The sequence below is a fragment of the Rhamphochromis longiceps genome, linkage group LG19, assembly GCF_057381845.1.
Source record: "Rhamphochromis longiceps isolate RC_006_pf linkage group LG19, R_longiceps_female_GT1.1, whole genome shotgun sequence".
Lineage (NCBI taxonomy): Eukaryota > Metazoa > Chordata > Actinopteri > Cichliformes > Cichlidae > Rhamphochromis > Rhamphochromis longiceps.
In genome coordinates, this window is record NC_140575.1 from 3,198,587 (window position 1) to 3,226,173 (window position 27,587).

Below are 27,587 nucleotides of genomic sequence, written 5' to 3' on the forward strand. Positions count from 1 at the left end.
ACCAAAAGCTCCTCAAAACGTCCTTATTAATGGTTTTTAAACACACAAATTACCTGATTTCCCACTTTAGAATTTCATGAATTTTAGTTAATAAAAAGCTGCCATGTCTCAATATTAAAAACTATTTACAGCAAAAACAATGTTATTAGTTGTACATACTTATCACTTATTACTTTGCAGAGTTTGACCAAAGCGACTGAGGAAGCTGCGTTAAAAGATTTAGAGGCTGTAAAACATGTTGACTTGTGTATGAATAAAGAGTGCTGTTCCCGTCTTGCTTATGTAGTTTCAACAGATAAAGTCTTCATAGATGGCTGTGTTCTTCTCTTGTTATGGACTCAGGTCATGAGACTAAAGCCATGATGAACAACAGCGGGCCGAGGTATAAGCGCAGTAAGCTGGAGAAGCACCTGAATACAGACATCCTTTGGTGTGTGGTCCTACTCTTCGTTATGTGCCTGACTGCTGCTATAGGTCTGTACTGACACTGCTGTATCACAGCTCTCACTTGACAACAGCTTTGACTGGTCACAGTATTCTTCTGATGGAAACTTTGTAATAGTGCACATTGTATGTTGCCGATAAGAGCAGCGAGGAATGGCCAGTAAGGATTTCATTTGTGTTCAGGCCACGGCCTCTGGATGAACAGCTTTAAAGAATCCATCTTCCAGGTCGATACTGAGACGCCTCCTGCCCTGGCTGGATTCTATATATTCTGGACTATGGTCATTGTGTTGCAGGTATGTTAACTTCAGACTTGGGCCTCTCATTTGCTGCTAGTGTGGTCTTTTCTAGGATAACCAAAACAATTTTAAAATGACACAAACTTGATGGTGTAAAATCACAGGAACCTGTGCTTGAATTTTTTAGAAGGATTAATGCTTTTTGTTCAACAGGTGCTGATCCCAATTTCTCTATACGTGTCCATTGAGATTGTGAAACTAGGCCAGATCTACTTCATCCACAACGACCTATCCTTGTACAACAAACAGCTGGACTCTAGGATCCAGTGCCGTGCTCTCAACATTACCGAGGACCTCGGTCAGATTCAGTACCTGTTCTCTGATAAAACAGGAACGCTGACAGAAAATAAGATGGTGTTTCGCCGCTGCAGTATCTTTGGAGTTGAATATCCTCATGAGGAAAATGGTAGAAACCGCTATTATTGCTAGAATGCTTTGAATTTCATTGACTTCTGTTGTTAACATATTTTCAGCATTGAAGGGAATTCTGTAATTACAGTAGGAATGCAGCTAGGACGATGAGTGCTTACACAACAGCATTTATACAGAGAGATGTTCACCTTGTCTTTAGTGCCTTAAACTTTTGTACAATGTTGTCTTTAGTTGAGGTCATTGTCTAGAATATCGTTGTCACTCAATATCACAAACTAAACTTCTTCATGGAATTCCACAGACACAAAGGAGTAAAACAAAGAACAGCATGAAACAAAAACATTTTCATCTGAATGTTTTTGCTTCGCCGTAGTGCATTTGTTTTTGATCATTATCCCTCTGTGAAAACCACCTTACTGTCGTAGAGGACTGTGTGTCTTGGAGCTGTGTTGTCAGGGGCTTTGTTTTCTGTAAGGTCTCACTAGGCAAAGTTGTCCTGGGTGAAGGCCAGGTGAAAAGCAATTCATTGACTCCTGTGAAATGAAGAAAACCAAGCAATCAGTTCACGCTGGCCAGGATACAGTTGCCACACCCCCACCCTGAGGCCAAGTTTGGGTTGGGGGCCCAGGGAGAGTGCCTGGTAGGCGGCCTTTAGCCTGTGGGGCCCGGTCAGGTGTAGCCTGAGGAAACAACAAGGGTCTGTCTATCCCCCGGCCTGCTGCCTGGTTTTCCCAGAGGACAAGAGGGTTGCTTTCCGGCACCCTTGGGTTGTTGAATGGGAGTGGACTGTCAAGCTGAAGGAGTTTTATTCAGCTTGGTTAGCCTGTGAGACTCTGGAGGCAGCTAACAATTAAAAGCAGGCCAGGTTTGGCAATGGCTGAAATTGCTGAACTCAGGTGTGGGAGTAGTTACCGGTCACCTCAAAGCAATTCTTTGAGGTGACTAAGGAGGCGAAAGCAGTGCTCTGCTCAAACATGCATAATGCAGTTAAGGTCCTGCCAACTTCAGCTGAGGATATAGTCAGGCAGTGGAAAGACGAGTTTGAACATATCCTCCGTCCCACAGACAACCTTCTATAGAAGAAACAGACTTTGGGGACTAGGGGCCTATGCCAGGATACTGGAGAAGAGAGGCTGTCCATTACTCTAACTTCAGATTCAGGGCAACAGTCGGTTTATGTCCTGCTTGTAGAACACTAGACCAGACCTTTATCCTCTCAAAGGTATGTAGTAGGAGTTACACTTTGTGGTCCTAGAGAAAGCATATGACCATGTCCTGTGGAAAGTGCTGTGGGTATATGGGGAATCCCACTCCCCTAATGCACCTTCCACATGCGTACAATCACACTGAGAACTTGGTCTACATTGCTGGTAATATTTCTGACTTGTTGTGGGTTTTGGACTTCACCATTGATTGAGTTGATCATTTTTATCAGTGAGGGGAGGTAGACCCAAGACACACTGGAGATTATCTCTCTCAGCCGACCTGGAAAAGCCTCGACATTCTGAGGAGCTGGAGGAGTTGTTGGTTTATAAGCTACTCCCCCTAGTGGCCGGGATGGATGGATGGATATTCATTATAATTTATTGGCGATTTCAGTTAAGCATTAAATAGAGCTGTTCTTCTAATTTAATGACATACGTCAAGTTTCAGTCTGCTGCTGTTGCTCCATGGTCTATGTTCTATTGTTGTTTAATACAATGAAAGAAAGAGGGTCTAAATGGTATCAGCAGAGATTTGAAGCACTTTGAGGTGACAGTTGTTGTTTTTTGGCACTATAATGAAACTATACTAAACTAAAAAACAAACAAACTTAATTTAATTAAATTAACATCAAAATGCTTGAACTGGAGGAGAATAACATCCAGTAAATAAAACATTCTGACATCTGATCATAAATAAGATAAGATAACCTTTATTAGTCCCACACGTGGGAAATTTGTTTTGTCACAGCAGGAAGTGGACAGTGCAAAAGTTATGAGGCAAAAATTAGAATACAATAAGAATAAATACAGTACACAACTGTACAGAATAGAATAAAATAAAATACTATATACAGTAGAATAAAATAAAATAAATATACAATAAGATAAAAATAGAATACAAATACAAATACTATATACAACTGAGTAAAAATACAACGATGACAGAAAGGATTATTGCACTTAGTATTATTGCACATGTGTGGATGTGTGTGTTTGTTCAGTTAAAGTCTTTGTTGTGGAGTCTGACAGCAGTGGGGAGGAAAGACCTGCGAAATCTCTCCGTCCCACACCGTGGGTGCCGCAGTCTCCCACTGAAGGAGCTGCTCAGTGCTGTCACAGTCTGCTGCATGGGGTGGGAGATGTTGTCCAACAGGGATGACAGCTTAGCCGCCGTTCTCCTGTCACTCACCACCTCCACTGGGTCCAGAGGGCATCCTAGAACAGAGCTGGCCCTTCGGATCACCCTGTTCAGTCTCTTCCTGTCCCCAGCAGAGATGCTGCCGCCCCAGCAGACCACACCATAAAAGATAGCAGAAGCCACAACAGAGTCATAGAATTTCTTCAGGAGTGGGCCCTCCACTCCAAACGACCTGAGTCTCCGCAGCAGGTACAGCCTGCTCTGCCCTTTCCTGTAGAGGGCGTCTGAGTTATGAGTCCAGTCCAGTCTGTTGTTCAGATGAACACCAAGGTACCTGTAGCTGTCCACAGCCTCAATGTCCATACCTTGGATGTTCAGTGGTTGCAGTGGAGGATGTATAAAGATTTATTAGATTTTAGACAATACAGCACACATTATCCTTAAACTACAGGCATGCTAATGACAGCCTGCATGGTATCATTGTTGATGTGTTGTTATGTGTGTCAGCTCGAAGGCTTGAGGTGTACGAATCAGAAAACACCGAGACGGCTGTTTGCTCTGTGACTCTGAAGTCAGGCTACAGTGGGAAATCTCTGAGCTGTCGCTCTCTCAGCTGCAACCGCAGCTCTGTGTCTCTTCACACGCTTACTGCTGAGCCAATGGAGGAGGATCAACTGTCGGGTCACGTCCAGCCCAGGACCGGCGCCTTCTGCAGCCGCATGGTCAGATTCTCTCACACACATCAGACATCATGTTTGCATTGTTAAAATAATACTCATGTTAAAAGATGTTTTTATAAAACAAACATTTTGTAATTTTATAATTTATGGACCCTGGGGTATATAATCAGAGGCCATGTCTACTCCAAACACAATGCCAGCTAAAAGTCTGAACAAATCTAGTCAGTCCTTTTTTAACTGTGACGTTATCAAAACTTTGAAATGGCACATGTTGAGACTTGTGTTACAGTAATACAAAGTAGTTACTGTTTACTATAACAACACACACTGGCACACTGCTTAACCAGGTGCGTGAGGATCCCCTAGGCCGGCGATTTTGGGCAAGTGTTGGTTCACTACCCAACGACACCAACATTCTCTGCTATCACAGAGAAGACAAACACCTTACAAATGTGGTGACAGTAGTGCATGTGGTCAAACAGTGTTGTTACCTGAAATGACTTCTAATTAAAAGATGAGCCTCATCACAAGTCATCTCCTTATGCTGCAAACCTAACTCATGGTCATGGTCCAGATTAGAGATTAGCAGGTATGACATCATCACCGTCTGACTAATCACTTACCAGAAAATGTCTAAATCTAATGTCTTTGTGTTATATAATCTATAAAATCTGGATCCTTAGCTTTATTCCTTAAATTCTTTTTTCCTACTGGCTGCAGTTTTATTCTTCTGTCGGTATTAATATACAATTCTAGGATTGGACACCTATTTGTACTTGTTGACCTAAAATATAATAAAACATAGTCTAGTCCTATCTTTGTGCTTATATTACTTCTTTACTTTCAAACTCTTAAAAAACACCACAAGCCTGTCCTTTAAACATTCTTTTAATGAAATACTGATCGCATCACATCCTGTTTGTGAAAGACAAATATTACATTTTGATAAGTCTGTTACACAGTCAGCACCTTTGCCAGCTTTCCTTCCTGTCCTCAGATAGACTTTAATCTACACCATCTGTAGCTGTTATGCTGCTGCAGTTAAAACAGCGCAGAGTGTTTAACTGCTTTTTGCCGATTGAACAGTTTCTCTTCATTTGTAAATTCAGTTGCTCTGCTGTCAGGACATCCGTCCATGTCTTGTGATTGGTCAGATGTTGGAAGTGGCAGTTCTTTAATTTGAATGTGGGAGAATCCCTGAGTAAATATGTAATAATCAGCTCTGTGTGATCATTTCTCCTGACTGCAAATATTACTGTAAGTGAATCCTGATAATCAGAAGATTCCCTCGGTATGCTGACTTCACTTCATAGTTACGGTTTCAAAAGCAGACAGTTCAACATTTATGGAATGCACATCAAAAACTCGGCTTGGAGACCTTATAAAAAGTTGGTTTTATTAATTACTGGTAAATATAGTGCTGTTTTTGCCCCCTTTTTGAATTCTTAGTTTTTTGCATATTTCTCACACTACATTTTGCATGTAGTGAACTCCACTGCTTTTACATATTATTCCTATTGTTGGCATGTTGGGTAAGCACCTGCCGCTCCTGTGTTCAGGCAAAGGAGGTGGTACCAGACCCCGCACTTGGCAGGAAGCTGAACTGGCTGACAAACCACTCCTCATCCGAGACTCCATCCAGCATGGAACTCACCTACATAACTGACTTCTTCCTGGCTCTGGCCATCTGTAACAGTGTGGTGGTTTCTTCGCCCAACCAGCCTCGACATGTGGTGAGTAAATAACACATAAAAGATGTTTCCAACATTTGTTTTGATTTACAATGAAATGACTTACATGGTGTTGTTGGAACAATTTGCTCTTTTGTCTGTACTGACGAGCCTATTTAAACATTTTGCTTAGTTTAGTCTGTAGAGTGATGTCATTCAGTGTGATGTTTAGAGGTCCTCGTAATCTTTAGAATATCAGTGTGAAAGGACTTGATATTTCCTGACTTGGATTAAAATGTTGTTCAGACATTTTGGATAGAAAAACAAATGTGTGTCAGGACTGTGATGATAAAAGAACTGATTCCCAGTAGTTCAGTTCCTTGACATTGTTGTCTGCCTGCCTATTGAATCCGTTTATCCATTCCACTTGCACTTGTGCTACAATCAGCTGATTTCAGATTGTATGCTAGAGGAGGAAAACAGTGGCACGGTCTACAGTGTAGATATAGACATGATAATAAAGTGGAAACTGCATCCACGACAGAAACAACTGCATTACGCTGCTAACACAACTTCAGCTCTTTACAAGTCCCTGCACAGACAGCACAGACTAAACCTAAGCTAGCCAAGAACCCAGATTTATGTTAAAGCTGAACAAACACCAACAGTCAAGCTGCCAGACCCTGGTGTTAAACAGGTAATAAAGGTAATAAATGGATGAGCAGTCAGGCTGCAGCCTTGGTTTCCAACATGTTTCTACAGTAGAATCACTGTGGCAGTTAAAGGCTCTTTGTCCTGTTTCCATCTTTGCTTTGTGCTGCCGGCTTTGTGTTCATATCTAAATACCAGTGGCTTTCCATCAGGACTTGTCAAATATAAACATTATTGACAATATTTAAAATGTACCAAAGTAAAGTGATTTCTCTCTTTGATGACAAACAGCGCTGCCATAAAGCTCCTCGCCTGTCGATTAGAATGTGTATCCATCATTAACATTACTGTCATCTTGTGGCTGCAGTTATTTATACAGCGCCAAATCGCAACAGCAGTCACCTCAAGGGGCTTAATATTGTAACATAAAGACCAATAATCCAGAGAAAGCCCAACAATCAGACGACCCCTATGAGCAAGCACTTTGGCGACTGTGGGGAGGAAAAACTCCATTTTAACAGGAAGAAGCTGAAGGCTGTGGCTCTGACCGTGTCTGGTCTATAATAAAACAGGGAAGTTGAGCAGGTGCAGGGTCAGCAGCACTTTTATCTGTTTTCATCTTTGTTCTGTAAAAGTCACTGCATGCCACTGCTAAGAGAAAGATAATATGTGTGTCCTGCATGTATATATGAGACAATGCGTTTCACCATTTTATGGAAAAATGCAAAAATAATGTTACAAGTAGTGTAACAGATTACTTACATCCCTTTTAAGAAAGGTGTTCTGCGTAATACATTATGTTTTTTGAGTAATGACCCAAACACTGACCATAACAAGCATTTGACGATACTACATGCTGTTAATATTCACGGATGTAAAGTCTTTGATACGCTGCTTACAGATGATGGTGACCCTCAAACAGAGACAGCGAGAACTGATAAGGAATCAAATATATAAGTTACATCAATAATGGAATGATAACTCGACTGAAGACGAGTGTGGACATGACTTCAGAGTCCAGACTCAAAGTAGTTCAACATGATTTTTTTGACTCCAGACGATCGGACGTGTTCTGACAATACGGCACGCTGAAATATGTTTGCATATTAAAATAGTCCTTACTTTCTCTTAATCATCATATAAATAACTTAAAGAGCCTAAATGCCTAAAAATGTAAAGGTTGAACATGATTTTGAACATGAAAATCACGAGACGTGATTTTCCACTTTACATCACCACAATATCTATTTTTGAGTCTAATGGATATTTATTCCTCGTCAGTTGACACAAAATACTCCACAGTAACAAAGCTGTAGCTGGTTTTCACTTTGTGCAGAGATTCGACTAATGGGAAAGATTCTGGCTTGATTCATTTACATTTTAATTAAAAATACAGTGTTCAGTAGTGTAAAAATTCAAAGAATAATTTCAGGGGAAACCGTCTTGACTTTTTTAGCACGAGTTCCAGCAGCTGACTCTGTTTTCTTGTTCCTACAGATACCTGAAGAACGGACACCTCTAAAGTCTCTGGAAGAAGTTAAGTTGATGTTTCAGCGTTTCAGTTTCTCTCCCTTCTCCGCTCTCTCCCCTTCCCAAATCAAAGGCAGCCCTCACAGCTTAAAAAGCAGGCTATTTATTAGGGGGAAGAGAGGCTCTCTCACTCTCTCCACTCCCGTGAGCAACACCACAGACGTGTCAGGCTCAAGCCAGGAAAATGACTCTAAACCAGACTTATCTGCCAGAGAGGAGGAAGAACAAGATGTGGAGGACCAAGAGACAGAGGATGACTTAAAGGATACACAGACAAACCCTGATGAGGCAAGACAGAGCATGCAAGACCTGACCAAACAAGTGGAAGAGATAACCGATGAACTGGTGTATGAGGCAGAGAGTCCAGATGAGGCAGCTTTGGTCCATGCAGCACGAGCATACCGCTGTACCCTGAGGGGTCGCTCTGCAGAGAGCCTGCTCGTGGATCTGCCAGGAATCGGCTCCCTGGCTATCCAGCTGCTCCACATCCTGCCCTTTGACTCCAACAGGAAAAGGATGTCCGTAGTGGTTCGCCACCCTCTGACGGGACAGGTGGTGGTTTTCACCAAGGGTGCGGACTCAGTCATCATGGACCTGGCTGAAAGCCCCACAGGTAATTAAAAGGAATATTTAAGATTGATTTCCTACTGATTGATGATTTTAGAACAAATGACATTTATAATAAGAGCAATGTCTTTCATCAGTGTTCCTTTGTGTTTTATATGTGTGTTTGTTGTTCTCCGGTGCAGATCAGACGGAGGTATACAGTCACATCAAAGAAAAAACCCAAAAACATTTGGATGCTTATGCCAGAGAAGGCCTCCGCACACTCTGCATCGCTAAAAAGGTAACATCTCTGAGAAGTGAAATCAAATAGCTTTGTACAGAATGTCCATGAATACACTCTTTCACAATGTAGTATTTAATTTAATGGTTTCTCACTTTAGCTGGATGCAAAGATCTTTGATGCACAGACAGCCATAAATCAGTTTGAAGATTTAACACTTTCCTGATCTTTTGTCCTCAAGCTCCTTGTAAATTATCAAGGAAAGACATGATGGAGAACTGATAAAGCAAAAGAGAATTGCAGTGCTTAGAGAATCCAGTTAAACTTACTACACAGGTCACATGTGATGTTGAGATTTTTAACATGGATCTGCTCTTCTGAAACTGTGTTTTGGACGTGGACATCAGAATGCAAAAAAACATTGGATACGTTGCCCCGTGCATTCTTGTTGTTTGAAGCAGGTCACATAAAAGAGACTTGTGAAAAGGGAAGGTAAATGCTTTTAAATTTAGCATTTAAATTTGTTACTAATCTTGTCCAGTCATAACTTAATATCTGATCCTTCAGTGTAACTGAAGTTTTCATTTCAATTATATTTTATTTATTTAGCACAGAATCGCAACAACAGTCGCCTCAAGGTGCTTTATATTGTAAGGTAGACCCTACAATAATAGATACAGAGAAAACCCAACAATCATATGACCCCCTATGAGCAGCACTTTGGTGACAGTGGGAAGGAAAAACTCCCTTTTAACAGGAAGAAACCTCCGGCAGAACCAGGCTCAGGGAGGGGCGGGGCCATCAGCTGTGATTGGTTGGGGTGAAAGAAGGAAGACAGGATAAAGACATGCCATGGAAGAGAGACAGAGGTGAATAACAGATATGATTCGATGCAGAGAGGTCTGTTAATACATAGTGAGTGAGAAAGGTGACTGGAAAGGAAAAACCCAGTGCATCATGGGAATCCCCCGGCAGCCTACGTCTATTGCAGCATAACTAAGGGAGGATTCAGGGTCACCTGGTCCAGCCCTAACTATATGCTTTAGCAAAAAGGAAAGTTTTTAACAAATGACAGTCGTCCAGCCTGGAAGTAATAAATGCATGAACTCGTTTTTCAGCGTCACTCTGAGACAGGATATTTCTAACTTTAGAGATGTTGCACAAATGGAAGAACGCAGTCTTACATATTTGTTTAATACGTGCGTTGAAGGACATGTCCGGTCAAAAATGTGTGTTATCTGGCTTCATGGACAGATAGAGCTGGGTGTCATCAGCATAGCAGTGTAAATGTATGCTATGTCTTCTAATGATGCTGCCTAAGGGAAGCATGTATAATGTAAACAGAATTGGTCCTAGCACTGAACCCTGTGGAACTCCATAATTAACCTCAGTGTGTGAAGAGGACTCTCCATTTACATGCACAAACTGGAGTCTATTAGATAGATATGATACAAACCACTGCAGCACAGTACCTGTAATACCTACAGCATGTTCTAATCGCTCTAATAGGATATTATGGTCGACAGTATCGAACGCTGCACTGAGGTCTAGCAGGACAAGCACAGAGATGAGTCCACTGTCAGAGGCCATAAGAAGATCATTCGTAACCTTCACTAAAGCTGTTTCTGTGCTGTGATGAGCTCTGAAACCTGACTGAAACTCTTCAAATAAGCCTCTGCAGATGATCTGTTAGCTGTTTGACAACTACTCTTTCAAGGATGTTTGATATAAAGGAAGGTTGGAGATTGGCCTATAATTAGCTAAGACTGCTGGGTCTAGAGATGCTTTTTGAGTAAAGGTTTAACTACAGCCAGCTTGAAGGCCTGTGGTACATAGCCGATCATTAGAGATAGGTTGATCATATTTAAGATCGAAGAATTAATTAATGGCAGGACTTCTTTGAGCAGTTTTGTAGGAATGGGGTCTAAAAGACACGTTGATGGTTTGGAGGAAGTAATTATTAAAGGTTAACTCAGAAAGATCAATTGGAGAAAAAGAGTCTAACTTAACATCAATGGTACTAAGAGTAGCTGTAGATAATATTACATCTGTGGGATGATTATTGGTAATTTTTCCTCTAATGATAAAAATTTTATTTGTGAAGAAGTTCATGAAGTCATTACTAGTTAACGTTAAAGGGATGGTTGGCTCAACAGAGCTCTGACTGTTTGTCAGCCTGGCTACAGAGCTGAAGAGAAACCTGGGGTTGTTCTTATTTTCTTCAATCAGTGATGAATAGTAAGATGTTCTGGCTCTGTGGAGGGCTTTCTTATAAAGCAGCAAACTATTTCTCCAGGCTAAATGATCATCTTGTAATTTTTCTGTTGAAGGTTAAAATTTTCCTGTAACACTAATGATTTTAACTAAGCTAACACAAGACGAAGGCTAAGTTTATTTATATAGCACATTTAAAACAACAGAGTTGACCAAATTGCTGTACATTCAGACTGTGTCACTGCACAGTCTGAAGAGGATGGAGGAGATTCCAGGAGACAAGCAGTTAATCTAGTAAAGCTGCACAGGGCCTCCTTGCACTATCTGTTCCCTCGTGCAAGGAGGAACAGGATGATAGCACCGCCAGAGGCCTTAGAAACGAGCTCCAGCAGACCACTGGTGTGAAAATCTTTGACCCAACTGAACTGTCTGTCTGAACTGGAGCTTTGTGATTCTGTTCCCCACTGTTGCTTCTTGGTCTCATTTCCCATTCATATTGAAAGATCCCACAGTCGGTTTGAATACATGACAGACAGCCAACTACTGACTTTGTAGTTACTAATATTTGCTTGATCTGTTATTGATTACCTGCAGGTTCTGAAGGAGGATGAGTATGACTTGTGGCTGAAAGCACACATGCTGGCAGAGAGCAGCATAGAGAACAGAGAGGAGCTTCTTCTGGAGTCAGCTCAGAGGCTTGAGACCAACCTCACTCTGTTGGGTAGTCACTGCAGCTCAGACTTAAATCATTCGATATCAGAGCTGAAATACCAGCACTTAAAGCGTATGCGTGTGTTTTCAGGTACCACAGGGATTGTAGACAGACTCCAGGAGGAGGTTCCAGAGACCATTGCTGCTCTTCAGAGGGCTGGGATTAAAGTTTGGGTTCTCACTGGAGACAAACAGGAAACAGCCATCAACATCGCTTATGCCTGCAAACTTCTATGTGCCAGTGACAAACTGCTGACAGCTAACTGTGGAAGCAAGGTCAGTGAGTGAAAAAATCTTTGTTATTTTACTGTAGAGCATGTGCAAAAGGGTGTAAGGTCTTCTTCACACACTGTGCCCTTTGCATTAGATGGAGGAGTTGTACAGGGAGATGGGTGCGTTTGGCTCATCTCAGTCTCTCACTAAACATGCTCCTGTGACTACCCAGCAGTCACACCATGACACCCCAAGTATGACGGATGGAGTGTTGAGTGCGAGAGAAACTGACCTGAAAGATAGGATCATGGTAAAGCTGGACCCTCCGTAGTGGGTTACATAGAATATGTTAAGTACCCTCTGAAGGTCTACTAGAAGATGTAAATGCACCATAATGGAGAGTCCGTACTGCAACCATCACCAAAAAGAACCAGCTGATCTACACCACAGCAGCAGTGATCATGGAGATGCTTGGCTATATGATGAACAGCCCAAAGGAGCAGCGCAGTTCATGGAGAAGGAGTCGAGAGGCCAAGATCAAGGTAGCACGGAGGGAAGTTGAAAGTAGAAAGTTGAAGAAAGAGGTACCTAAGAGCTGCCCGTGCCTTGGAAACTCCCAAACAAAGACTTACAGCCTTGGCCAGCCACTTGAAGAAGCATACCACAGAGACAGAAGGCAGGAGCGTAAACCAGCTGTACTGTAGTGATAGCTGTAGCTATACCAAGTGACAGCAACATCAGGAAGAAGGAAAACCAGAAGCTGGAGAAGTGCCACGGGCTGAGAGAAGAGCTCGAGAAGATGTTAAGGGTGAAGGTGACGGTGGTCCCCGTGGTAATCAGAGTACTCGGTGCGGTGACTCCCAAGCTAGGCGAGTGGCTCCAGCAGATCCCAGGAACAACATCAGAGATCTCTGTCCAGAAGAGCGCAGTCCTGGGAACAGCTAAGATACTGCGCAGGACCCTCAGGCAGAGGACCCGAGCTTGAAGGATAGACCACCCACAGGGCTAGAGGGAAACTTTTCATATGATTATTTTATTATTTTTATATATTTCAGTCATGAAACCCTCAAAAACCTTTCTTATAAATCCTGTCTACACTCTTATAAATGCTTATTAAAAACTCATTTGTTCGTGTACACAGTGAATCAACTGTGTGTGAGATGAATGTAGTGTACAGCAAAGAAGAGCATTAGAGCATGTCCTCTTTCTTTTTGTTGGTGAGGAACATAGTGATGGGTTGTTTCTTCTGGACAAGGTTTCTATAGACATTTGTAGACTCATCCATCGACCAGTACTTTTACCAGTGCTAATGAACGTGTTCTATTTTTATTTATATTGTTATTCATTGTTTTAGGAAAGAAAATGCTTCTTTTACTGCATAAAATAATAAAAATCTAAACAAATACAAGTACCAATACGCAGCAGAAACCGCTTTCTGCAACTCGGATAGTTAGCCAATCATTGGAGCTGCTGAAAGATTCGAATTACAGCAAGCTGTCCATGCCTGAGGGCTTGCTTAGTGATAGGTTTGTAGCATAAACCTATTCGCTGGAACGTTCAAGACAATTTACTACACAGCGAAAGCAAGACACTTGCAGCCTCAGGAGTAGGAGTGGGTTTAAGAACATCAATTTCCAGATTCAAATTGATTTTATATTGAATAAAGCGATATCGATTCATTAAATCCTGACATCGATTTTTAAATATAAATGTATTTTGCCAGAAACACCAGAATCTCAGCTTAAAGCTCACAAAACTATTTCAACAACCGCCAAACAGCTAAAAGAGCAAAAGAGCAGGTAAACGAATTCACAGTGAATTTCAACTTTTACATATTATGCCAAATTACAAAACGCTTAGCTGTGTCTCTAACAAAACCTCTGTAACGACGCTCTGCTTCACTTCACTGGGGGTTATCTACTATAAAAATCCAGCCCAGGAAAATCTCCTTCATATTTTTCTGTGTTTTATCTTCACTTTGTTTGACATAAATGTGCTGTGATGCTTGCACCTCTGGTGAAGTCTCACAAGACTGAGATGCTCTAGCGTGACCTTAAAAAGGCGGTTCATGCTCAGAAACCCTCCAGTGTCACTGAATTGCAACAATTCTGCAAAGACAAGTGGGCCCAAATTCCTCCACAGTGCTGTAAACGACTCGTGGCCAGTTATCGTAAGTGCTTGATTGTAGTTGTTGCTGCTAAGGGTGGCCCAACCAGTTATTAGGTTTAGGGGGCATTCACTTTTTCACACAGAGCCATGTAGGTTTGGATTTTTCCCCCTTATTAAAAAACACCAACAATCAATCAAATCCAATAAAACACTGGGCAGGAGAAGCCATGTCTGAACTCACTCGCAGCAAGCAGCCCACCAATTTCATGAAAGAAACAGTTGCTATATAACAGCTCCGCTCCGCTCAGGCACATAACGGTCCTTTCTTTTCCTTCAGGATGCTTGTGCAGCTTTATTTGAGGATCTCATACTGGAAGTCCAGGGTGGTGAGAGTTTGACTGCCCTTACTGGAAATGGGGAATCCATGTCCAGCAGCTTCATTCTGGTCACAGATGGCCGGACGCTGGGTTGGGCCTTGGAGGACGAATTGAGGAGCAACTTCCTGGAGCTGAGCCGGCGATGCAAGGCAGTGATCTGCTGCCGTTCCACTCCACTGCAGAAAAGCCAAGTGGTCCAGCTGGTCCGGGACCATCTTGGTGTCATGACCCTGGCTGTGGGTAAGAACTCAGCCAACAGAAAAGCAGCTTGGAGCTGATTGTTTATTATTCCATAAAGACATTTCATAACCCTTTGTCTGTTAAACATTTGAAATACAGATGATCTGTCATTGCATGAGTACTGTCAGCTTTATTTATCACATCACTGCTTGAAATAATTTGACACGAACTAGTGGAAAACAATGCTGCTGTTTCAGGTGATGGAGCCAATGACGTAAGCATGATTCAGGTGGCTGATGTGGGCATTGGGATATCTGGACAGGAGGGAATGCAGGTATTAACAAAGAAAAGAAATGATAATAATACTAGTAATAACAAAAAATACTGTCAAACCGAGGTCTTTACAGAATACTATGAAGCTACTGTTTGTTAGTATCGGTTTAGTTCAGCCTCCCATCCAAGACCATGACAGAGAACTCTTTGAGAGCTGTAGCTTTCTGTGGTTATATTAGACTCAGTGTGATATTGCATTCGCCCGTATCATCTGGTTTCACTCACCAGCAGGCGCTAAATGAGGCTAACGCTTGCGTTTTTTCTTCTTCTTTTCATTATTTTGCTCTGTGGTCATTTTTTGTTGTTTTAAATCTTTCTCCAGGCTGTGATGTCCAGTGACTTTGCTATTTCACGGTTTAAACACCTCAGCAAGCTGCTGCTGGTTCACGGCCACTGGTGTTACTCTCGTCTTGCAAACATGATTCAATACTTCATCTACAAGAATGTGGTAAGAGTCTTTTTTGACAGCTTTATAAAAAAGGTTATAAACGGCTTGACTGACGTTTCGCATTAAGGCGGGTGTTGAACTCACAGCAGTTACACTGTCATCCCTAAACTCACCTGCTCACAAGAAAACAACAGCAAATCATTGTTTTAGTCTTACAGCAGTTTTGTCTCTGTCATGTTGCTGCATCCAAATATTTGTTTCCGGTTTATTCTGCCTATTATACTAACGACTACATTTAATAAGACTTAATATGACTTTGGAGGGTTCCTGTTGTGGGACAGGTCTTCTCCCCGGCCACTGAGTCCAGCTCTCCCAGCATGTCTCAAATCTGTCCTGAGGTCAACACTAGTCTGACAAACCCAAAACACCTCACACAGGTTTGAGGCACCCAGCAGCCTTCCTACTCTAGCTTGCAATGATGCAGAGGACTTGTTGATATTGAGCTTTGCCTGTGCAGAGATTAGTAATGACACCTTAAAGTAAGAAGGTTCCTGATTAGAAAGAGAGCTGGGGGCCTTTTATATGTGGACTTTGCATGTTTTCCTTACGTGTGAGCCAAAAGGACACATTATTAGCTTAAATCAAACATACGATCAATGAACAATCATTTATCATCGTATCACTGAAAGGATAAAGAGCTGGTGCAGTGATTTACGACCACGACAAAGCCGTGGTTCTCTGTGTCAGCATGGAGCATGGTTGTTCACTGAGCTCCTTCCCTCCTTGCACCAAAGCTGCTCATGTTCTGCCTGAAACTAAAGAATCTCCCAGAAATGGCACTTATTCGTTACAAAACACAGAAGATTTTAGAGCAATTCGTTGTTCACACAAGGATAAAAAAAGTATTAAGTAAGGAAATTCCTCACTGCTGACTGTGTGTTTCTTACCTGCAGATGTATGTGAATCTGCTGTTCTGGTATCAGTTCTTCTGTGGTTTTTCTGGGAGTGTCATGACCAACTCCTGGGTGCTCATCCTCTTCAATCTAATCTTCACATCAGCTCCTCCGCTCATTTACGGCATTCTCAACCAAGATTTACCTGCTGACACTCTGATGGAGCTGCCCGAGCTCTACCAGGATGCACAAACTTCCAAGGTCACTGCAAACACATACATGCCACAGAAATGACGTACAAACTCTACAAAAGGCAGTTGCTGTTTAAGGATTTCATTTGTTTTTTCATTTTTGTCAAACATTTTCTAGAGTATGGTCATTGCTCCTAACAAATGTATTTTCTGAAACAGAGCAGCTTATGAACACAAAACCTTAGCGGACACAGTTAGCATCATGAAGTCTCAGCAGGTTTGCATCACGTCGATGAAAAAAGAAAACTGCTTAAATTATGAAAAGTTTATTGATCGCTACATTTATTTGGCTTTCAAAGTATTTTAAATTACTGAATGTAAACTGGTTCTGCACTTGCTATGATGAAACTCTAATACCTACTAATGTAGGCTTCACACTAACCGGGCTGCTAACTCATAATGTGCATACACATGATCACAGCAGTCCTGTATAACAGGAAAACACATAAATTCACTTTAATTAATATGTCAACAGCTACATTTCTGCGATCATTTTATTATTTGCACAGAAAGAGGAAACAGAAGATGGAAAATAGGGCACTATCATAGCCATACATGTGTACATTACATATAGTAGAAAAATCACAATGCACAAAAAGAAATGCATACCGACACCACCTGCTGGTTCATATGATCATGTCCCAACATACTTCTGTTGGTCCTTTTATCTGTGTGCTACCGCTGACCTCTGGCCTAGCTCATTACCTCATTATCGTTAAGCATGGGTCATTTGTTTTTCATTGAAGTGTCGTGGCCTGTGTTAGCCAAACAAGTATTGCATGTGTGACATCAGTAACACTCATATTTGTTTAGAAAGTGTAACAGATGATTGTGATGTCTTCACAGACGTTTGTTCCATACATGTTCTGGATCACGGTCCTGGATGCTTTTTACCAAAGCCTCGTTTGCTTTTTTGTGCCTTACTTTGTAAGTACACCATGCAAATCGTTACTTATCACATTCCTTCTATTTACATGCACGTGGGTCTGTCTGTCTTCTCCTCATGTTCTAAGATTTTCATGTGAGAGTGTTTTAGGGGACTTTTTTCTGTTTTCACAGGCATACGCAGGATCAGATGTTGGGGTGCTGTCCTTTGGCTCACCGATCAACGCATCAGCACTTTTCATTATTCTGCTGCACCAAGTGATCGAGAGCAACACGCTGGTCAGACTCACCACCACCACTCAAAATCATTTATACTTCAGCTGGGCTGTGTCTCAGCTACTTTGCCTTTACAATAACAAGTGTGTAGCTTAAAGGTTATGTGTGTTATATTAGGGGGTACAGCAGGGGTCTCAAACTCACGGCACAGGTCACCACTACTTGTTGACCTGAAGAAATCTAATGCAGTTTGTCCCTTGAAGATTTGTTTGCTGTTGTGTGCAATCTTAAAATAAATTCTTTAAATGATTTAATATGAAGGCAAGATGAGCAGAGAGCACGAACATGCTGAGGGATTGGCTGTGTTAGTTCAGTGAGAGTCGCACACTAATGTGTACACTTATGTCTGCACTTTGATTTGTTACATACGAACAAAATTAGTGCTGCACGTGTCTGTCCGCAAAGACAGGACCAATGTGTTTATCTGGTAGTTCAATGAAAGGCTTCAGTTAGTTAAGAGTGCGAAACAAGAATCTGCATTCACGTTTGCAGTTTGTTGTACAATATTTGAAATTTAAAAAACAAAAGAAAAACTACACTTTTTGTTGTTTGATTGTTTTTTGTACGACTTGAACACTAAAGTGGCCCTCACATGAGATGACAGTGGCAGCAGTGGCCCTCAGCTCATTTAGGTTTGCGACCTTTGGTGTAGAGCGTGAGGAAAAATGTAATCCAAGTCAGAACTGAAAATGGAAAGATTCAGGAGCAGCTCTCTCTCTTTAGTTGTGCTCTGGAGTTTTGAATCTTTTTCTTTTTTGCAGACATGGATTCATATGGTCGTGTTGGTGCTCAGCTGCACTTCCTATTTTGGTTTTGTACTGCTCCTCAGTGGCTTCTGTGTGACCTGCAGCCCCCCTGTCAACCCTCTGGGGATTGAGTTACTCCAAATGTCCCACTCTCTTTTCTACATCACATGTGTTCTCACTACTGTGGCAGCTCTGTTACCCAGGTACGCGCACACACACACACTGCAAAAACTCATGTACAGGTAGTGTATTTCCTTTGGGGGCACTTCATAATTCATTAATAATAAAGAGCTTTACTCTAATGACACCTGGAGGTGCCAATGTCGTCATCACCGACACAGCTATACACTGAATTTGTTTTGTCACTCCAGTGGTTTCCATATTTCAATTAAACAATGTGGCAGAGTGGACTCAAACGCAGGACTCGCAGGCTGGTTGAGGATGTTTATTGTGAAGGCAGGATGAGCAGGACATGAGACGACTGGCTGACTGAATGCACACAGACAGAGGCGAACACAAGAAAACCGGACGCACGTGGAAAATAAACAGAGACAAAGTACAAACTGAAAACACTGAGTCAACAGCCCAGGAAACCTGACATCACTTTCATTGCTAAAACATTACCCAGATATCCAGGATCGTTTTTAAATACAAATATTTTAATTTGTTTATGACCAGACATATGCTTCAGGTAAAATAGTGCTGGTTACCATGGTTTCCAGGGGTCTTTTGGAGTATCCAATTTTCTATTTTTGGAAACACTAATTTTAATTGGACCAATCAAAATTAATACATAATTAAAATATTGCAGTATTTTTAAAGAAACATATATAATAAGCTGTAGGCAACAGCACTTTAAGGGATCCTGTTAGGAAAAGGTTTAAATATTAACCTTTAATTATATGGTTTTAAAACTGAAATCATACAATTCCATGTATTATATATATGTGTAAATAGTAAACAGCCCGACACACATAACTACAGTTGTAAACAAAAAAAAAGATTCTCACAGGACTGGTTTTGGCAGTCCGACAGCTAGATGCAGTTCACCTTTTAATATTAAAGTTCATTACAGTGAAATTAGGCAAAGACTGAAATAGGGCTACAACAATTCACTGAGTAATAAAATCACAAAAAATTCTTTGCTACAATGTTTCGTTTCACACGAGGCCCTGTAGTGTGTCGACGTGTTAAACGACACGACCGCGAGTGCTTTACCCGCATTTGCTACTAAAAACAGACCTGCACTATAACGTTTTGACAACATGAAGCCCACACAGCCTTCAGTTTGAAACAGAAACGCTGCTAGCAGCCGCAGTGATGATGACTCTGGGACAGTTTAACATGGAGCCGGTGTTCTGAGAAACCATCCTACTCTGGCAAAACGTCCTACCCGTATTATAATTTGACGGTGACCTGCGACTAACCATAACCTTAAGAAGTATTCCGGATGGGTGAGAGAAAAGGAAGTTAATTCGGCGTTGGTGTTGTGCGCATGCGCCGCGTCTGCGCAAAAACATTGGGTAGGATGTCTTTCCTGGTAGGATGGATTCCCAGAATCCATCTGTTTACTGCGGAGCCCCTCTGATGACATGGTCCAAAAAATAAATATATTGAGGCCACAAAATACTATTTCAAGGGCACCAAATAGGTATAACGTGCGCATGAAATGCTAATTTGTGCCCATGAAACACTTGACCGATAACCGTGATCCTTCCCTTGCAGTTGGTTGACAATAAAATCTATCCCGGCGTCCAGGTCCTACTTACGTCTGTAAAGCAACTGGGCTCTCGATGTCCTGTTTAAATGTCTCTCCGTAATAATGGTTCCTTGCATTGCAGGCTTTTCAGAATGCATTTGTAGCTCATTCCCAGCCTAAAATAAAACTCAATCATACCGTCTCTGTCCACGGTGCATAGGTTTAGCCTACTTATGCTTATGTCTCTACGCAGCTGTCCAGGAATTGTATCAATATGTTGTGCGCACGTTATCTATTTCGTTGCCACAAATGCATAATTCGTTGCCACGTTCTATCCAATTCATGGCCACAAAAAGTATTTCGAGGGCACAAAGTAGAATTTTGTGGCCACAATTTATTTATGTTTTGGACCATGTCATCAGAGGGGCTCCGTAGTTTACACACCACGAAGAGGCGGAGGCGTTACCGAGAAACCGAGCTCAGGTTGAGTGAAAGAAAACGTGTTTCTGGCGTCCAAAACAGGAGTACAGTTCCAGTGATGACCATTAAAACCTTTACTGGGAAAAATCTAGAGTGCCGAGTCCTTCATCAAAGCACCTGATCAACTCCAATGTGAAGAAAAACGAACTTTGTAGCTGCTCCATTCACACACAGAGAGTAATCTGCAGTAAGCCTCAGAAGTTATGCAGATGACCTGTTAATTTAATAGGTCATTAAGTTAATAGGTCATCCAAAGAGTTAAAAGCCAGAGAATAAAAATAGGCTTTTAATCTGGACTTAAAAACGGCACTGATGTAGCCTGTCTAATATTAAGAGGAAGATTGTTCCAAAGCAACGGGGCCACAGCAGAGAACGCCCGGTCTCCTCTGAGTTTCAGCCGTGACTTAGGGACTGAAAGCAGCAGTTGCTCAGCTGACCAGAGGGAACGAGTGGGAACATAAGGCTTTCAACAAATCAGACAAATAAACGGGTGCCAAACCATTTAAAGATTTAAAAACCAATAAAAGAAGTTTAAAACGGATCCTAAATTTGATTGGAAGCCGATGTAGGAGGCCAAAACCGGAGTGATGCGGTCGAATTTCCTTCTACCAGTTAAAAATCGAGCCGCAGCATTGTGCACTAATTGTAAGTGTGACAAAGTGCCCAGCTCCTATTAAAATGGAATTACAGTAATCCAGGCGTGATGTAATAAAAGCATGAATTACAGTTTCTAATGTTAAACATTGTGTTAATTCAGTTGCATTAGAATTTAAAAATATGAAAATAAGAGCTTTTTTTCATAAGCCACATTTTTTTTTTACACATGCCATTAAACTCGTTGTTGTTAGATTGGGCCCGGGCATTTTGACTAGAGACCGGCCCACCAGGTATTAAAGCCATAAAGCCTTTGAATGAAAACAGACGCTGTTGTGACAGTGATGTACAGTCTTTTTGGTATATGTACGATTTCTATACATTTTACATCAGATAAAAACTTTGTTCGCAAGATTCAGATAATTATTTAATAACAGTGAGACATTTTAAATGAGAATAAGAAAGTCTTTCTTTGTGCCCCCCTCTCCCTGTTAATGCCCTACCTGCCCCCCTGGCAACACTTTGCTAGACCCGCCCCTGCACAGTTACCAGCTGTCAGCTACCTAAAAAAGGATCCTGGTGTTATTTGTCTCTCAGAAACAGTTCATAACTTCAGCTCATTCATGTCACCTAAAAGGTAAACCTGTTTCTCCATCACCTGTTCAGCTCTGATGGTTCAGTAAGGACATCTCCTGGTTTCATGTTTCCCTCTCACCACATATCCAAACCAACATCATGACCAGCAGCTTTACAGCTGTGGCTCCAGCAAACATCAGCTGATACTAGAAAGTAATATTAAATAAATTCTAACAGCAGCTGACCAAGCTTAAACGTGCTGCTGTTGTTTAACGCGACATCTGCTGGTTTCCTGTTTCTGGCGCAAAGTGGGCGATAAACAAACGAGAGAGAAAAGCCGATCAGCTGATCATTGATCAGTTTCATGATAAGTAGCAACAGGAGAGGGAGGGGGAGAGGATGAGAGAAGAAGAAACAGCTGTGCACAGAATAATTCCAGCTTTGTGTCTTTTTCCATCCTAGCTGAAGTCCGGGACAAACTGTTCCTTTTCACCTCAACACGAAACGCGTAATATTTTCTCTGAATGCGAGACGATTCAGTTTTTTACGGAATGGTTGGAAACTCTAATAATTAACCTTATGAACAAAATAAAGTTCACTATCAGTAACATCATAGCACCACCCAGCTGTATAGAAACTCCGTCAAGCTGGCTAGAACACAGTACGAGTTATTGTAACTGACGGTAAAAAGTCAGCACAACGAAAATAAACTCCACCTAAACTTGGTTTATATCTGACCCAGATAGACTGCAGGTCATAACTTCTTACCTGAAGTTCAGTTCACCTGACACTCGGACCGGCGGCCGCCTCGGGTCTCTGCTCCTCCTGCCTCCCCTTCCCTCATCCACCTGCCGCCTCTGTGGAAGCTCCGCCATAGCCACCACCAAACAACTGAGTTATTTTTACATTTTACACATCTGCCAGCATCTGGACAATCCACCACATTTTATTGTTTATATAGTTACAAAAAAACAAACAAACAAAAAAACATCGGCCCATAAAAACGAAAAATCACCATCGGCCCAAATGCCCAGTATGCCCGATGGCCAGTCCAGCTACGGGTTGAATACTTAAATATTATTTACATTACTTAATGTGTTCATCATCATTGCATCTGTTTTCAGCAGCACAAAAACTTGCTCCCTAATTTGAAAGTTTTTCAGGCAGACAGAGCAAAGGTACATTTATCTTATTTGATTTGACCTTTGACAGTACATGAGATTATTTATATAATTTTGCATTTAAGAAAAAGTTTTCTTTAAAAGTTTAATTTAAATATGGTACGTACATACAATCAAAGGGTTGAGGGGTTTTTGACAGGTGTTGTATGCAGTTCAACTTTCTCTTTTGAATAGTTACTATTTCTCATTAATAAGACAAAAGTATTTCTTATCTGATTACTTGATTAAACAGTGGAATAATAAATGGATTACTTGATTACTAAAATAATTGATAGCTGCACCCCCTACTGGTGCTGAGCAAGTGTGGCTTGCTTGTAAGAGTTTTCAGGAGAAAGTCTGTTCATGTAAAGAGAACAGCAGTATGGTTTAGGTTGCATCCGAGCAAACGAGAACAGTTTGTTATGCTGCAGCTACAGGACCTGGGCACTTTGCTGTCACTGACGCTGTGCAACAGGACAGTGACCTCAAGTAAATCAGCAACTCTACTGAGTGGCTGAAAAAGAAAAGAAACAAGGAACTGAAATTGAAATGCTGCGGTTGGATGTTGAGAGAGCGCTGCAGAAACAAATGCCTGGAAATCTCAACAACTGAAGAAACAAAGAGAAGAGTGCAGCAGAATTCCTCCCCAGTGATGATACAGACTGTTAAAGGACTTTCTATAAGCCACTGAATCATGAGTTGTACTCAGTTTTTCACAGGAACAAATAAAACTATTTTAATGTGACTTTATATGATTAAAAACATACTTTACATAGTGTGTGTAGTAAGTAACATATGCATGATGCATGATTTTACACTGATAGCCAGAAGGCCACCTATTCTGTGTTTATTTATTGCATATACGTCCAAGCCCAGCTAACCAGCTGGATTTCATGGTTTTGGGGTTTCAGTAGGGGCTCAGCCCATTCACTCCGTCTAACACAAACATATTTATATCCTCCTCACTTAGTAAGTCTGAGGGTAGGCTAAACAAACGGCTGCATCAGGAGTTCGTTCCAACAGCGGACCAGGAGTGGCCTACCTCGAACGGCCTGGTCTATTTGTTTAAAGAGAAGAAGAAGTAATAAAATGTCATATATTGTGCATATTTTGTTTGGAAGGGCCAAACTTCCTTCTTTTGGTCCGCATTTTTAAAAAACCCAGAGGGGTTTTTTGGTGTGTGTGTTCCTAAAACTGACTGGAATGAAATGGGGGTTGATCAAACTTAGAGTGGGTTAGTTTTATTTTCCCTTATCAGTGAGTGAGAGTACCTTAAGGTGACGTGTTGTTGTGATGTGTTTTTGTCTTGAGTATAGTTCTTTACTCACAAACTAACTGAGCTGTTTTCAGTCAATGTTGAGGGTGTAAGGTTTGACGTTACTTAATTGTAAGGCAACAAACGTGTAACAGCACCATCATATATGTCAGGAGCCAGACTTGGCTGGCACTCCACAAGGAACCGCTTGCTTGTTAAAGTCTAATCAAAATGTCACGTTACATATTGTTTTCTAAATTAGGACTTTTATCAGCATGAAGCAGAGTCTAAACCGAACCACTGCTTTAGAGCGAAGTCGTTAATAGAAAAAAAGGCGAAATCAATGAAGTTTGAAAATGTCACGTGCAGCCACAGCTCTAGAGGACTGACTGATGTGCTCTTCTCTACAGGCTGTTTTTTCAAGCTTTATGCAACACACTGCACCCATCTACAGTTTTGAAATCAGCTCACATGGATACAGTGGACTCTGAAAATTACCGCAGGAGAATGCAGCGCTGGAACATGACCCACTCCAAAACCAACAGGCTCTCGGCGGGTGCCGACAACGCTGGCCTGGAGCCCAGCTTAGCGTGAGAGCTACGCACATGCAGAGAGTTGCACTTGATACCTCTACTGATGCACAATCTCCCCTGAGAAAAGTATACCTGAAACTGAAGGAAAGGTTTCTGTTGATGTGCCGCACTGAAGTGTACATCACAGCCAGAACAGAAGTTTTGGTTCAGTAAAAGACTTTGACTCCAAAGAACACTGAATATAACTGGCTGCGTTTTGTATGAATGAGAAGTATGCATCTGTGATTTTATGAATAAAGTATGTGAAAGTAATCCATCCATGTGATTCATTCAGCGTCTGTTTAAAAATCACACCCAATGTTTATCTTTATATAATCTTTCTTGAACAAACGCACTGGTGTCGTGCTTGGGACGGGATTGGAGCTCACACACGGTTCATGTGTGAGCTGTGGTGACGCGTTATCTTGTATGTCAGTTGGATTCTGATGAGATTTGGCAGAGTGCGAGAATCCTGTGAACCTGTGCGGCACATCATTTGACGTAAGAAGTTAGGTGTGTAGGCAAAAAATGGCACCAAATTTGACCACGGTCTGGAGAAATTACTGACGGCTGCTTTTGCAGCAGAGCGTGAAGCATTTATCTGTCAAGACTTAATACTAGACCGTCCCGTTATTTTCTTTTCTTATGATGCTCAGCATTCAACAAAGGCTCTAATTAACCTCTGTACTTGAATGACAGTAAGACAAACACTGATCAGTTTCTCAGGTTTGACTGATCAATATTTAAACATTTATTCTATTTTTTCGTCATAGCTTTCAGCTCCTTGTTTTTATGCTTTGGATTATGTTTGTAATGAATCCAACCAGGTTTTCATCTGTCCTGCAGTTTAAACAGAAGCCCTCGTTTAAAATCACAGTATTGATGTAAGTAATTGCTGTGCCACTAAATGAATAGATACACAGCCTGGAAACAGAAAAATAGATTTACATGTTTCAAAACCAAATTTCAAAAACATATTAAGGATTTTTATCGTGAAGACTTGTCTGAACCAAACTGAATTTAACCAGATAAACACGCACACACGCACACACAAACATAGTAACTTACATATAAAATGATATATAACTTATAAAAATAAAATATAAAACAAGCAAACACAGAAGTCAAAATAAGACGTACATAAAACAATTATTATACTAAATAAGATTAAAAGGCAGATCCAGTTTAAATACGCACTCTCCTCTTCACCTCTCCTGTGCACATTGGATGGATTCAGGTATTTAAAGTTACCTGCCTTCACTACCTCTGCTCCTTGCATCTTCACTGAATGTTTGCCTCTCATTCACATGCATGTATGCTGTCGTGCTTCTGACTCATTCCTCCTCTTTCATACCTCGACCTTGTCAGACTGTCTTCCTGCTCCCAAATCTCAAGCATCAAGGAGACGGTAAACGTAGGCTTTCTTGCAAGAGGGTGGAATAATCCATGTGTTTCAGTATAATTTAAATCCATTAAATTATGTTAACAACAATATCACATAAAAATATTATTAATAATATTACATTGTTATATGAGTAAATTAAAGTTAGATTTGTAGAAATGCCACTTTTTCACATTTGATTGGCCCAATTTCGCTGATTAGCTGCCCTGTTTTATCTAAACACTTCTCAAAAATGTGGGACAGCTGATGTTTCAGTTGCTGTATGGCCTCAACAGATCAGAGCGACCTTCTGATATTCAAATTAGGCACCGAATGGGAAATGAAAAAAAAGGGACTTTGAAAGTGGCATGACTGTTGGTGCCATGCAGACTGGTCTGAGTGGTTTAGAAACTACTGTCATTTTTCTATGGTTTACATTGGATTGTAAAGAAAGAGAGAATATATTCAGTTGGTGGCAGTTCTCTGGGCAAAAATGCTTAGTTGATGCTAAGGGATGGGGAGAATGGACAGTTTGTTTCAAGCCCAAAGGAAGGCAACAGCTAACAAATATATGAATATATGAAATGAAAATAGGATATTCAAGACCTTGTATGTGATGACAAAGGTTTTAAATTCAATTCTGGATTTGACAGGGAGCCAGTTCCTCACAGTTTTACTGGAGACTGGAGGAAGATAACGAAGAGGAGTCTCCATTTACATGAACAAAGTCTACAAAGTCAGAGTCTATTATATAGATATGATTCAACCCACTGCAGCACAGTACCATTAATATCTACAACATGCTATAATCACTGTAATAAAACATTATGGTCGACAGTGTCGAACGCTGCTGTCTAGCAGGACAAGCACAGAGATGAGTCCACTGTCAGAGGCCATAAGAAGATCATTTGTAACCTTGGTTGGATTTTAGACTTTTTAACTGACAGATCTCAGTGTGTGTGAGAGTAAACGGCTGTTTTTCCAATCAGCTGAATTCTTCCACTGGTTCACCACAGCTTTGTTTTCTCTCTCCCCTGCTATATATTTTGTACACTAATGACTGTCATAGTACACAGGCTGAAAGGCATTTCATTAAATATGCAGATGACACAGTCATTGTACGCGTCCTTCATGGTGAAGAGTATTCCCATGGACCTGCTGTGGATGAGTTTGCTTCTTGGTGTGATCAGTCCTTAAAGATCAAAACCTTACAAACTAAGGACATGGTAATTTACTTCAGGAAGCCCCCCTCCAACAGTAGTAAATGGTGCAGCCATTGAACTGGTGGATAGTCATAAGTATTTGGAGGTTGCTCTTGATAAGGCTCTGTCCTTTGAGTCACATTTTGACTCTACAGGGAAAAAAAGGTAAAACAACGATTGTACTTTTTAAGGAGATTTTAACGTTTCACCTCAGATGATTACCTTTTTTATAAAAGTTTTATTGAATCTGTTTTAATCAGCTCAGTGCTGAGGAAGGCAACCTCTGTCATGTCATGTTCAGACCATCCTCTCTTTA

General features: G+C 41.2%; 1 protein-coding gene across 1 annotated transcript in view; it reads left to right on the forward strand.

The window, feature by feature from the left end:
• atp10d (ATPase phospholipid transporting 10D) overlaps positions 1–24,961 on the forward strand; it is a 42,050-nt gene extending 17,089 nt beyond the window's left edge. The window contains exons 7-23 of the mRNA XM_085391445.1: positions 343–474; positions 628–740; positions 897–1,149; positions 3,966–4,180; positions 5,698–5,871; positions 7,957–8,602; positions 8,739–8,836; positions 11,585–11,711; positions 11,793–11,977; positions 14,361–14,640; positions 14,838–14,914; positions 15,236–15,361; positions 16,255–16,455; positions 17,292–17,372; positions 17,505–17,609; positions 18,368–18,555; positions 24,527–24,961. Of these exons, the coding sequence (XP_085247571.1) occupies positions 343–474; positions 628–740; positions 897–1,149; positions 3,966–4,180; positions 5,698–5,871; positions 7,957–8,602; positions 8,739–8,836; positions 11,585–11,711; positions 11,793–11,977; positions 14,361–14,640; positions 14,838–14,914; positions 15,236–15,361; positions 16,255–16,455; positions 17,292–17,372; positions 17,505–17,609; positions 18,368–18,555; positions 24,527–24,710 (3,185 nt within the window). The 3' untranslated portion in view covers positions 24,711–24,961. The remainder of the gene's footprint in view (positions 1–342; positions 475–627; positions 741–896; positions 1,150–3,965; positions 4,181–5,697; positions 5,872–7,956; positions 8,603–8,738; positions 8,837–11,584; positions 11,712–11,792; positions 11,978–14,360; positions 14,641–14,837; positions 14,915–15,235; positions 15,362–16,254; positions 16,456–17,291; positions 17,373–17,504; positions 17,610–18,367; positions 18,556–24,526) is intronic.
• The last annotated feature ends 2,626 nt before the right edge of the window (positions 24,962–27,587 follow it).